We start from the raw sequence: 13,867 nt of genomic DNA, 5'->3' as shown, positions 1-13,867 counted from the left end.
TGTAGAAAATAGGAAAAATAAAGAAAAACCCTTGAATGAGTGTGTCCAAACTTTTGACTATTACTGTACAGTATATGCCAAGTTGCTCTCTCAGAATATCATAATGGACCTGCAACTTTGACTTTCTCCACTTCCGCTCTGCCTTTCTGCAATTTCTCTTTAGTTGATTTTTTTCTTCACTCATCCAAGGGGCTCTCAAAGGGGCTCTCCTAACATAATTATAATAATTTGACTACAACTCAGCCCCAACATAGATTTATTTGAAAATAGCAATCATTTCATAACTTGATTACATGTAGACACAATCACACACAGTGCATTCAGACCCCTTGACTTTTTCCACATTTTGTTACTTTACAGCCTTATTCTAAAATGGATTAAATAAACACAAAATCTCATCAAACTACACACAATACCCTATAATGACAAAGTGAAAACGGGTTTTTAGAAATACTTGCAAGTGTATTAAAAATATGAAACAGAAAAACCTTATTTACATAAGTATTCAGACTCTTTGCTATGAATCTTGAAATTGAGCTCAGGTGCATCCTGTTTCCATTGATAATCCTTGAGATGTTTCTAACGCTGGATTGGAGCCCACCTGTGGTAAATTCAATTGATTGGACATGATTTGGAAAGGCACACACCTGTCTATATAAGGTCCCATAGTTGACAGTGCATGTCAGAGCAAAAACAAGCCATGAGGTCGAAGGAATTGTCCGTAGCGCTCTGAGACAGGATTGTGTCACAGGTCTGGGGAAGGGTACCAAAAAATGTCTGCAGGATTGAAGGTCCCCAAAAACACAGTGACCTCCATCATTCTTAAATGGTTGAAGTTTGGAACCTCCAAGACTCTTCCTAGAGCTGGCCGCCAGGCCAAACTGAGCAATCGTGGGAGAAGGGCCTTGGTCAGGGAGGTGACCAAGAACCTGATGGTCACTCTGAATGAGCTCCAGAGTTCCTCTGTGGAGATGGGAGAACCTTCCAGAAGGACAACCATCTCTGCAGCACTCCACCAATCAGGCCTTTATGGTAGTGGCCACCCGGAAGCCACTCCTCAGTAAAAGGCACATGACAGCCCGCTTGGAGTTTGCCAAAATGGACCTAAAGGACTCAGACCATGAGAAACAAGATTCTCTGGTCTGATGAAACCAAGTTTGAACTCTTTGGCCTGAATGCTTAAGTCCTCTTCTGGCTGTGCCGGGTGGAGATTATAACAGAACATGGCCAAGATGTTCAAATGTTCATAAATGACCAGCATGGTCAAATAATAGTAATCACAGTGAACAGGTCAGGGTTCCATAGCCGCAGGCAGAACAGTTGAAACTGGAGCAGCAGCATGGCCAGGTGAACTGGGGACAACAAGGAGTCATCATGCCAGGTAGTCCTGAGGCATGGCCCTAGGGCTCAGGTCCTGAGAGAGAGAGAGAGAGAGAGAGAGAGAGAGAGAGAGAGAGAGAGAATTAGAGAGAGCATACTTACATTCACACAGGACACATAAGACAGGAGAAATACTCCAGATATAACATACTGACCCTATCCACTTCTATCTATGCTGAGGTGCTTCTATTTAGTCCTTGTCTGCACTGTGTGTAACATGACATATAAATGCCACTAATCTTTTATTCAACATGATAGGATATGATACAATATAAATTATATTTACTAATAGTTAATATGATACAATCATGGTCACATAGCAATGTGGCTCTTCCACCCTTTTCATCCAGTGACTGTGTCCCATCTTACATTGAATTAATTTTATTGGACATATTTAAAATACATATAAAGTTGCGTCATTCATCTAAGCACAACAATACATCCCTTAAAAATTACAGATGATTTAAAACACACTAAAGTCTACCAACCTTGCAATTATATTAGAGTCTAGACAGTCATGGACCCATAACAATGTGTTTATTTCGTCCATTCTTTTCCATCCTGTCCCACCATACCCCTGCCTCAGTCTCCAGACAGGTCAATCTGCTCCCAGACAACTTTATTAAACTGGAATGACTTTCACTCAGAAGAATTTATCTCGCTCTGTTCTCCAGTGTTTTGTTTCCCCTACCTTCTCCAGTACAATGCACTCCTCAGAACCCAGCATTCCAAAATAATGTTTTTGTGTGCGTGTGTGTGTGTGTGCCAATGTGTCTGCAACCTTGTGTGCACGTGTGTGTGTGTTAGTGGGTTACAAGGAGTAGTTCAGGCTTTAGCCTCCTTCCCAAACTAATTACAGCCAGTGATGTTTGGCTTGTTTGCGGCTCAGAGGTTATTCCATTTTGATTTCCGGAGGAGAACACGGTATATGGATGTGAGGGAATATTGTGTTTATCGTGCCTGACATACCTGCCATCCATCCGGGTCTCAGTATACTCTCTCTCTCTCGCTTTCTCTCTCTCTCGCTCTCGTTCTGTCAGTGAGTGCACTTTGTAATTGGAATGCAGCCCTTTCTTCCTTGACTGGAAACCATGGCAACGATAAAAATAGTTCCCAAGCAAAATTGCAATGAGTCTTCTTACAGAGGTGGGAGGTGGGAACCAGACATTTGTTTTAATCTGTGTGTTTTTTGAGTCGTTGGTGTTATTTTGTATTGAGAATTCACATGTGTACAATAAGCACACAAATGAAGCAAAAGTGTAAATATTACACAGTGGTGCCCCCATTCTGTCTAAATGTTAAAAGCTCTGATTCAGAGTTGTCTGGTCCAGTTACTTAGGGGAGAGTGGGGTAACACGGAACCCAAACCGGCTGCGCGCGTGCGTCATCGTGCGATAAATGTATTTTGTCCCCCTACACCAAACGCGATCACGACACGCAGGTTAAAATATCAAAACAAACTCTGAACCAATGACATTAATTTGGGGACAGGTCGAAAAGCATTAAACATTTATGGCAATTTAGCTAGTTAGCTTGCACTTGCTAGCTAATTTGTCCTATTTAGCTAGCTTGCTGCTGCTAGGAAATTTGTCCTGGGATATAAACATTACGTTGTTATTTCACCTGAAATGCACAGGGTCCTCTACTCTGACAATTAATCCACACATAAAAACGGTCAACCAAATCGTTTCTAGTCATCTCTCCTCCTTCCAGGCTTTTTCATCGTTGAACGTATATGGTGATTGGCATCTAAACTTTCATAGTATTACCACGACAACCGGCAACAGTTCATCTTTCAATCACTCATGTGGGTATAACCAATGAGGAGATGGCATGTGGGTACCTGCTTCTATAAACCAATGAGGATGGGAGGTGCAGGACTTGCAGCGTGATCTGAATCAGAAATAGAAAGGACTTCTATTTTAGCCCTTGGCAACGCAGACGCTCATTGACGCGCGCGAGCAGTGTGAGTGCAATAATTGAATAACATAGATTCCTACATTTATTTTGCAACGCGAGCGCACCCGACGTGAGCGGTGTAGTCAGGGTATTAGGAGAGAATTTTTGTACATTCAGCATCACTCTGTTAATGAATTATAGTATTATTTCTAGCAAAGATATCTACATATATTTCGAAGAATCTTTTAACACAGGCTTAACACCAAACAAACACTTTGTACTTTTTAAAATTAACATAGGCCAGGGCTGTTGTAACCTCATATCCCACCATAAATGCATTGCATTACACTTGGGAAGAAAACAATTTTCTCAACTTGCCATTGGCTCAACTTACCCCAAGACAAACATTTAGACTTTATTACCCCACACAGCTACAAGGATGCACTTTCATGCTAGGTTTAGGACCTCACATTGAAGCTTATAGAGACCCAAACTGATGTATAGAACACTCTTAAGATGATCTACTTTGGTTAAGAAGCATCATGAAACCTCTAACACAATAAATGATTTTGACTTTTTGGACCAAACTTGCTTACCACTTTTTCCATGTGGTTTCTTCCTTCATAGACTCCATGAAATGATGACCTCTTCATAAATATTTGGTCAAATTATACATTATGTGTATGGTTTCCTAAAAACAAGGGTGACTCAACTGACCCCTTTGGCTCAACTTACCCCACTCTCCTCTACTGTCACAGAGTATGGATGTCTGACAGTTAGCCTGCATATGATAGCTGTTAGACTGACAATCTATTGACACTGGTTGTATCTCACATTGAACAGATATCATCAAAGCATCTCGAGGAATTTTACCTCGTCCTGTGAGTTGTACGCTAAAAGAAATTGTTTCTCATGAACGCATGGGAGTCATTCATAAACCCCTCATATTTCTACTGATATGAGAGGTTAATGAACATCTACACTTGTCCTCTGAGGAGGCCATTTTCTGAAGACTGGAGGAATCTCTCCACGTGTCAATGAAGCCTGTAAAGCCAGCTTGACCATTAACCTGAGGCGCCACAGGAAAGCACCCTGCTTCGTTTTGATATGGCAGAGCAGGGAGAGAGGTGGAGCGCTCACACACACAGCGGGAGAGAGGAGGAGACGCGGAGGAGAGGTGAAATGTCCCAGGATCCTTTCCAAACAGTCAGCATGACCACTCTAATTCTAATCAAGCTGCCAAGTTTGAAAGAAGGAGGGGTGAGAGAGGGAGGGAAAGAGGGGAGAGGAATGAGAAAGAATGGAGGGACATGAAGAGATAAAGAGAGGCATAGGGAGGAAGAGAGAGCAAGGGAGAGAGTAAGGGAGAGGATAGCAGACTGAAGGGGTTCAGAGTAGCACTACTGACACCTGCCCTCTTCCTTCCTCTTCTTTCTAGCTCTTCCTTTGATGCAGGAAAAGAGGGGTATTGAGCGGAGTGCTCTGGAAATAGGATTCCTTTCAGTCCCTCCACTCAAAGAGGCTTATAATGTGGCCCTGCCAAGCAGACAAAGTGGGAATCCACTTCAAGTGTGGACAGAGGGACAATAAGTTGTCTGTATTAGTGTCTTGCAACAAACAGAACACAAACCCATCTACACAACCATTTCAACAACAATATCCTCACTCTGAACTCAGTCCACAATAACTCAGGGCTTTGAAATTGAAAGATACCTGTGATTCCTTTCTGGAACAATAGGAAAAACAAAGTGTGATTTTTCTTTTCTTTCTTTACTTCAGTGCTTACAACTAGGGTTGCAAAATTCCGGGAACTTTCAATAAATTCTCTGATTTCTCCCGAAATCCTAGAATCAGGAGGGAATAAGCAGGATATCCAGAATCATCCAATCAGGTATTCTGGAGAACCAGAAAATATATTAAATGTTGCCGAAATTTTGCAACCCTACTTACAAAACACGTTTTGTTGAGTTACAAAGGTTTTGCGGGCCTTGCTTAGAACACATAGCTAGCAGGCTGACAGAAAGCTTTTGAAGTAATGTACTGAGGTATTATTTCTGTTCCATCTCCATTCAGGTATGGATGTGTGGGGGCAGTATGTATGACGTACCATGCTCCCGAGTAGGACATATCTACAGGAAATACGTCCCCTACAAAGTGCCGTCTGGAACAAGCCTAGCCAGAGTAAGTTAGACTGACCAGTCAGTACACTGCTTCCACCAACTGGTTATGGCTAACATGCGGCCATTTTGACTGGTTGACTATCAGCACATGGCTGATAGTCAAACTGAGGATGTAGGTCCAGACATCTATCTGATTTAAGATGAGGTCTGACTAACTCGGCGCACTGTGACCTGTGCTGTGATAAGCTAAACTCACAGACAGTCCATCGCCTTACCCCATCTCTCCCTCACTGTCTCTCTCCCTTATCTCAGAACCTGAAGAGGGTGGCTGAGACATGGATGGATGAGTACACAGAGTTCATCTACCAGCGTCGTCCAGAGTACCGCCACCTGTCCACCGGGGACCTGACAGCCCAGAAGGAGCTGAGAAGACACCTTAAGTGTAAAGACTTCAAGTGGTACATGAACGCTGTGGCCTGGGACCTGGCCAAGTACTACCCCGCTGTGGAGCCGCTGCCTGCCGCCTGGGGAGAGGTAGGAAGTTAGGAATACACACAGAACCACCACACACACACATACACACACACACACACATACAAGAGCACGTATGCACACAGACAGAGCAAACGCACCTACAGAACGAATGAACACACTCGCAAGAGCCGGTACACACACGAACAGAAAAGCATACAAAGGCATATAAAACCATATGTGATTACCTTAGAATCCAAAATGAAATGTCAGGTCATGTTTTCGAGGTCACTTACTGAGGCATTGATACAAATAATAGGACTTCTCACAATACTTAGGCCTACATAAACCCACTGTCTTACATGCCACCAATAACAGCTAAGTCTGAGCAGTATCCACAGGCTGATTTGGTTTCTTGCGTATTTTTAGCTGGTATTGTAATGAATGAATCTATTTCCAGACACCAATACATCAGCTAAGAGACAGTCCCTGAATGCCTCCACAGGTGTGTCACGGAAGGCTATTATTCTACCAGAGCTGTATCCCAAATGGCACCCTATTCCCTTTATAGTGCATTGCTTTTGATCATGGCCCAGAATAGTGCACTATATAGGGAATAGGGTGCCATTTGGGACTCTTCCATGTTCATTGATTTATGAATGTCTGGTGCTCGCTGAAACGTAATGCGTTTCTCATATGGGACAGGCAGCCAGCTGCCTGCTAATGAAATGTTTTAGAGTAGACAGTGTCACAAAACGGACACAGCTGGACTGCCTGCTTCACTACCCCCAGAAACCATAAGTAGCAGATTTTACTTTACATTGAACATAAACATGACATGCAGTTTGCTGCATCGTATTCTGAGATATATATAATGCCTCTCTGTGTTACTTGTGAAGGGATGGGGCTGGAGATGGCCTTGGCATTTTATTACTATCTCACTCTATCTGTTCTCTGGCACACACACACACACACACACACACACACACACACACACACACACACACACACACACAATCTCACTCTATCTGTTCTCTGGCACACACACACACAATCTCACTCTATCTGTGCTCTGTGAGGATGGGATCTAGCCTCAGGCAATCATACCCATAAATGCAGGAGCTGGAATCAGGTTGCCTGGAATCCACACTCGTATGCTCCGTTCACCATTTACAGTTGAAGTCGGAAGTTTACGTACACCTTAGCCAAATACATTTAAACTCACGTTTTTTCACAATTTCTGACATTTAATCTCAGTAAAAATTCCCTGTCTTAGGTCATTTAGGATCACCACTTTATTTTTAGAATGTGAAATGTCAGAATTATAGTAGAGAGAGTGATTTATTTCAGATTTTATTCCTTTCATCACATTCCCAGTGGGTCAGAAGTTTACATATACTCAATTAGTATTTGGTAGCATTGTCTCTTCCCACAATAAGTTGGGTGAATTTTGGCCCATTCCTCCTGACAGAGCTGGTGTATCTGAGTCAGGTGTGTAGGCCTCCTTGCTCGCACACGCTTTTTCAGTTCTGCCCACAATTTTTCTATGGGATTGAGGTCAGGGCTTTGTGATGGCCACTAAAATACCTTGACTTTGTTGTCCTTAAGCCATTTTGCCACAACTTTGGAAGTATGCTTGGGGTCATTGTCCATTTGGAAGACCCATTTGCGACCAAGCTTTAACTTCCTGACTGATGTCTTGAGATGTTGCTTCAATATATCCACATAATTTTCCATCCTTATGATGCCATCTATTTTGTGAAGTGCACCAGTCCCTCCTGCAGCAAAGCATTGTGATGCCACCCCCGTACTTCACGGTTGGGATGGTGTTCTTCAGCTTGCAAGCTTCCCCTTTTTCCTCCATACATTACATTTACATTTTAGTCATTTAGCAGACGCTCTTATCCAGAGCAACTTACAGTAGTGAATGCATACATTTCATACATTTTTTTCTCCGTACTGGTCCCCCATGGGAATCAAACCCACAACCCTGGCATTGCAAACACCATGCTCTACCAACTGAGCCACACGGGACCCAGGCTAAGAACACATAACGATGGTCATAATGGCCAAACAGTTCTCTTTTTGTTTCATCAGACCAGAGGACATTTCTCCAAAAAGTACAATCTTTGTCCCCATGTGCAGTTGCAAACTGTAGTCTGGCTTTTTTATGGCGGTTTTGGAGCAGTGGCTTCTTCCTTGCTGAGTGGCCTTTCAGGTTATGTCGATATAGGACTCGTTGTATTGTGGATATAGATACTTTTGTACCTGTTTCCTCCAGCATCTTCACAGGGTCCTTTGCTGTTGTTCTGGGATTGATTTGAACTTTTCGCACCAAAGTACGTTCATCTCTAGGAGACAGAACGCGTCTCCTTCCTGAGCGGTATAATGTCAAGGAAAGAGGCACTGAGTTTGAAGGTAGACCTTGAAATACATCCACAGGTACACCTCCAATTGACTCAAAGGATGTCAATTAGCCTATCAGAAGCTTCTAAAGCCATGACATCATTTTCTGGAATTTTCCAAGCTGTTTAAAGGCACAGTCAACTTAGTGTATGTAAACTTCTGGCCCACTGGAATTGTGATACAGTGAAATATAAGTGAAATAATCTGTCTGTAAACAATTGTTGGAAAAATTACTTGTGTCATGCACAAAGTAGATGTCCTAACCGACTTGCCAAAGCTATAGTTTGTTAACAAGAAATGTGTGGAGTGGTTGAAAAACAAGATTTAATGACTCCAACCTAAGTGTATGTAAACTTCCTACTTCAACTGTAAATAGTGGGGACTCCAGGCTAAGAATCAGGTATTCATGGAGATTGTTTCCCAACCAGTTTTTTTCCATAGGGACGTTGGGTGCAGGAGTAGTTTTAATCATCACTGATAGATGGTTAGATGGACCTGGGATACATCATTTACTAATTAATTCATCCTATTTGCCGGAAGGAAACCACATCCTCCTCTCAAGCCACTGAAATATTTCAGAAACCTCACGGCGAACACGTTGTACGTTAATATGGAAAATGAAATTCATTTTGCATTACATATAATTGGATTCCTCGCTCTGCCTTCTTTCAGAAAATCTCACTTTCTATGTTTTTCTGACGTCCTGGCCCCTGGGTCAGGGTACTAATGATAATAGGTAGAATGGAAGGCCGTCTCCGCGGTGACCCACCTTTCCCACTCTCCGCTGTTCACGTCTACAAGGCCATTAGCACAAATTGTACAAGCACACACACAACACAAGTCCACTTATTACCATCCCCGCTGATTAACCACCCCTTCCGTATTAGCCAGAGGTGAAAATGGATAGTAAATAACAAGTGAAGCGGTGTATCTCTTGATGAGAAAATGTTTGCACAGTAGGTAAATATCTCCTCTTTCCTCCACCGGGTGAGGATGATAGTAATTTTATCGTCAGGCTGACAGCTTCATGTGCCATCTCTTCTCTGGCTCTCACCCTGCCTGTCACCCCGCTGTCACCCCACCTGATCTATGGAACTATAAAGATCTCTCATTGGCTATTCAAGCCCAGATTGCAAGGGAGGAGAGGGAGAGAGAAGAGAGAGGGGGGAGACCGACAGAGAGAGAGAGAGAGAAGGGGATAAGATAAGAGGGACAAAGAGAGAGTGAGATTGTGAGATAGACATAGAGGAGAGAGAGCTCAGATTAAACTTCCTCTACATCTCTGGAAGATGACGATCAGGGGGTCAGCCTTCTCGACACCTCGGCCTTGGAGCTGTGCAGACTGGGTAAATAGGGGGCTGTCGATCTGACCCCCTCCCCACCATCCAATCTGCCTCCCTCCCCACAACTCCACACCGCGGCTCCTTCAATAGGTCTAAATCACTTCAAGTGATGCAATCATCAGGCCTTTTGATTCGGCTCTAACTGTGTCTCTAGATCAGCGCTGGCATGTTGATAGGCATGGCATCAGGGATAAGCACTGTGTTTTGCTCCTGGGCCCATTTCAGACAGATGAGGCTTGGGAAAAGTGGAGAGTAAAGGCCCGTTATGCAGTACAATTCGCAGACCATTATTGGTCTTTCAGAGCGATCAGCAGTATACTCCTAATGACCCTGTGGTTAAATGCACTTTGTCGATGCGGGCGGCAGGCTGAGGGAGTTTGATTATTTGAAGTTTCAAAATTGCAATGCAGGTGGGTATTATTTTGCATTTCCAACTGCACTTCTGGCAAAACTTTTTGCTTTATTACACGATAATGCTGCTCCACGGGTGCCTGGTAGGCACAAAAGTGCCAAGTTTGTTTGTAGCATTTAAAGGACTAAACTCTTATTAATGTTTGCCATGTAAAATACTGTAGAACTTTGCAGCATAGATTTGTATTATTGGTATGTATCATCCTTTTGGAGTAGTGTCCGATTGAATCAGGTCTACGTCAGGAAAACAGCGTTTCCCTGTCTTTTCTCATTGGCTGCATCCTAGAGAATATAAGTAATCTTATCTCAGAGTAGAAGTATGCGTGGGTGACGATGTGACCTTGCAGAAATGGGGCTGCCTGTAGAAAATTGGTCACATCTGACCTGAACCTAATGGATGTTTCTGTTGTTGTTCAAGAGGAAAGGTGAAATCACTTGTCTTGAATATTTCACTCCTTCATGATGGGAAAAGGGGAGAGCCTCTCTCGTTTAGATGCAGGAGCAACCAAAGAGGCAGAAAGCACTGAGGCAAGAAATGTGTCGCCATTTTGTAGAGAATTTATCTGTCATTCCGTTAGTTTCGTTTTTGTTGCTCCACAAAAGAAACATAGGTTATCCTGACCCAAATAAAATCCGTAATCTGTACTCTGTTATTAGAAAAACATGCACAACATTGATGAGAGCTGACATTGAGTTGGTATACATTTTTATAATCAAATTTTTTTGAGCCAACCATAACGTTGTTGTCAGACATTCTCCACACTAACAGTCAAACAATCACCATTATTTGCTACAGCCCTAGCTAATGTCTTTGGCCCCATCTAGTGGCGAGCAGGGGTAACAACATTTATAAGAGAGTCAACCCTGTGCAAAACACCTCTGAGTATTCCATCCCTGGTCTCCTTCCTGTCAAATACAGTGTCTCACTCTGACCCTGTAGGACCTCCTCTCTCCAACCATTCCTCTCGCTCTCTCTCTATCTATCTCTCACACACTCTAACTCACTCTCCCCCTCTCTCCTCCTTTGTCCTCTCTCCTCTCTTCTGCCCTCGCCTTTCTCTCTCCTCTGAATGTGTTAGTGAGGGCCACAGAGACAGACAGAGACCAGACTACTTTAGATGCAGTGTTACTGGATTCATGCATTATTGAGCCATACTGTGACACGAGCCAAGCTCAGCCGAATGCTATAAAGAGAATTAGGCAAATGACACAGTCAATCAAATGTGTTTGAGAGCCAAGTAACTCTGAAACTTTGAAAGTTTTCACAGTAGGGGGTGCCTATTAACTCCGGCTTAGAGAGAGGAAGATGCTCCAGGAACGAATTAGCTTATCTCTTACGGTCACTGGTGAGAGTAGATCTTGTCAGCAAACTGTGAGAGCTTTGATACCATGTCAGATCATACGCTGTTACTTAAAACCACATACTGTGTATAGATAGTTGGCTGCTTGTACTAAGTTACTGTGTACAGTGTGTTTGGAAGTTTGCCATGGATTCCACTCACTATACACTGGAGTCCTGTGATCAGAGCGTTGAGGATTAGAGAGAAGCCGGAGTATCTCATCCTGTGGTCTCTACATCTATAGATCTATATTGCATGGTGTTTGTGTGTGTGTGTGTGTGTGTGTGTGTGTGTGTGTGTGTGTGTGTGTGTGTGTGTGTGTGTGTGTGTGTGTGTGTGTGTGTGTGTGTGTGTGTGTGTGCGGGTGTGCGGGTGTGCATGCGTGCAAGTCTTCACCGAGGCCTCCCTTTCGCTGTTTTTGGGAGGCTTCAAAGTGTGTGTGTGTTTGGTTTTAACTGAGCCCTCTCTCTCTTTGTGTCCTTGTAGATTCGTAACGCTGCATCAGGTCTGTGTATAGACTCCAAGCACGGCCCCACAGGGACAGAGCTGCGACTGGACGCCTGTCTGAAGGAGGGGGCTGAACGCACCTGGGCACACGAACAGGTAGGTACAACCGGAGCCGTGTACTGTATAGTAGGGTGTAGGTGTAGTCTATACTACATTATACTGTATAGTAGGGTGTAGGTATAGTCTATACTACATTATACTGTATAGTAGGGTGTAGGTGTAGTCTATACTACATTATACTGTATAGTAGGGTGTAGGTATAGTCTATACTACATTATACTGTATAGTAGGGTGTAGGTGTAGTCTATACTACATTATACTGTATAGTAGGGTGTAGGTGTAGTCTATACTACAATATACTGTATAGTAGGGTGTAGGTGTAGTCTATACTACATTATACTGTATAGTAGGGTGTAGGTATAGTCTATACTACATTATACTGTATAGTAGGGTGTAGGTGTAGTCTATACTACATTATACTGTATAGTAGGTTGTAGGTGTAGTCTATACTACATTATACTGTATAGTAGGGTGTAGGTGTAGTCTATACTACATTATACTGTATAGTAGGGTGTAGGTGTAGTCTATACTACATTATACTGTATAGTGGGGTGTAGGTGTAGTCTATACTACATTATACTGTATAGTAGGGTGTAGGTGTAGTCTATACTACATTATACTGTATAGTAGGGTGTAGGTATAGTCTATACTACATTATACTGTATAGTAGGGTGTAGGTGTAGTCTATACTACATTATACTGTATAGTAGGGTGTAGGTGTAGTCTATACTACAATATACTGTATAGTAGGGTGTAGGTGTAGTCTATACTACAATATACTGTATAGTAGGGTGTAGGTGTAGTCTATACTACATTATACTCTATAGTAGGGTGTAGGTGTAGTCTATACTACATTATACTGTATAGTAGGGTGTAGGTGTAGTCTATACTACATTATACTGTATAGTAGGGTGTAGGTGTAGTCTATACTACATTATACTGTATAGTAGGGTGTAGGTATAGTCTATACTACATTATACTGTATAGTAGGGTGTAGGTGTAGTCTATACTACATTATACTGTATAGTAGGGTGTAGGTGTAGTCTATACTACAATATACTGTATAGTAGGGTGTAGGTGTAGTCTATACTACATTATACTCTATAGTAGGGTGTAGGTGTAGTCTATACTACATTATACTGTATAGTAGGGTGTAGGTGTAGTCTATACTACATTATACTGTATAGTAGGGTGTAGGTGTAGTCTATACTACATTATACTGTATAGTAGGGTGTAGGTGTAGTCTATACTACATTATACTGTATAGTGGGGTGTAGGTGTAGTCTATACTACATTATACTGTATAGTAGGGTGTAGGTGTAGTCTATACTACATTATACTGTACAGTAGGGTGTAGGTGTAGTCTATACTACATTATACTGTATAGTAGGGTGTATTCTATACTATATTATACTGTATAGTAGGGTGTAATCTATATTATATTATACTGTACAGTAGGGTGTATTCTATACTATATTATACTGTATAGTAGGGTATAATCTATATTATATTATACTGTACAGTAGGGTGTATTCTATACTATATTATACTGTATAGTAAGGTGTAGTCTATATTATATTATACTGTACAGTAGGGTGTATCCTATACTACATTATACTGTATAGTAGGGTGTAGTCTATATTATATTATACTAGTAGGGTATAGTCTGTACTATATTATACTGTATAGTAGGGTGTAGTCTACACTATAATATACTATATAGTAGGGTGTAGGTGTAGTCTATACTATATTATACTGTATAGTAGAGTGTAGTCTATATTATACTGTATAGTAGGGTGTAGGTGTAGTCTATACTATATTATACTGTATAGTAGGGTGTGTTCTATACTATATTATACTGTATAGTAGGGTGTAGTCTATATTATATTATACTAGTAGGGTATAGTCTATACTATATTATACTGTAAAG

General features: G+C 42.0%; 1 protein-coding gene across 2 annotated transcripts in view; it reads left to right on the top strand.

Annotated features, from left to right (window-relative positions):
* LOC106610173 (polypeptide N-acetylgalactosaminyltransferase-like 6) overlaps positions 1-13,867 on the top strand; it is a 237,588-nt gene that overhangs the window by 219,576 nt on the left and 4,145 nt on the right. For both annotated transcript variants that reach the window (XM_045722723.1, XM_045722724.1), the window contains exons 9-11: positions 5,353-5,460; positions 5,712-5,933; positions 11,857-11,973. In XM_045722723.1, coding sequence (XP_045578679.1) covers positions 5,353-5,460; positions 5,712-5,933; positions 11,857-11,973 — 447 coding nt within the window. The remainder of the gene's footprint in view (positions 1-5,352; positions 5,461-5,711; positions 5,934-11,856; positions 11,974-13,867) is intronic.

The sequence above is a fragment of the Salmo salar genome, chromosome ssa08 (assembly GCF_905237065.1).
Source record: "Salmo salar chromosome ssa08, Ssal_v3.1, whole genome shotgun sequence".
Classification (NCBI taxonomy): domain Eukaryota; kingdom Metazoa; phylum Chordata; class Actinopteri; order Salmoniformes; family Salmonidae; genus Salmo; species Salmo salar.
This window is presented reverse-complemented; position numbering and strand designations above follow the sequence as displayed.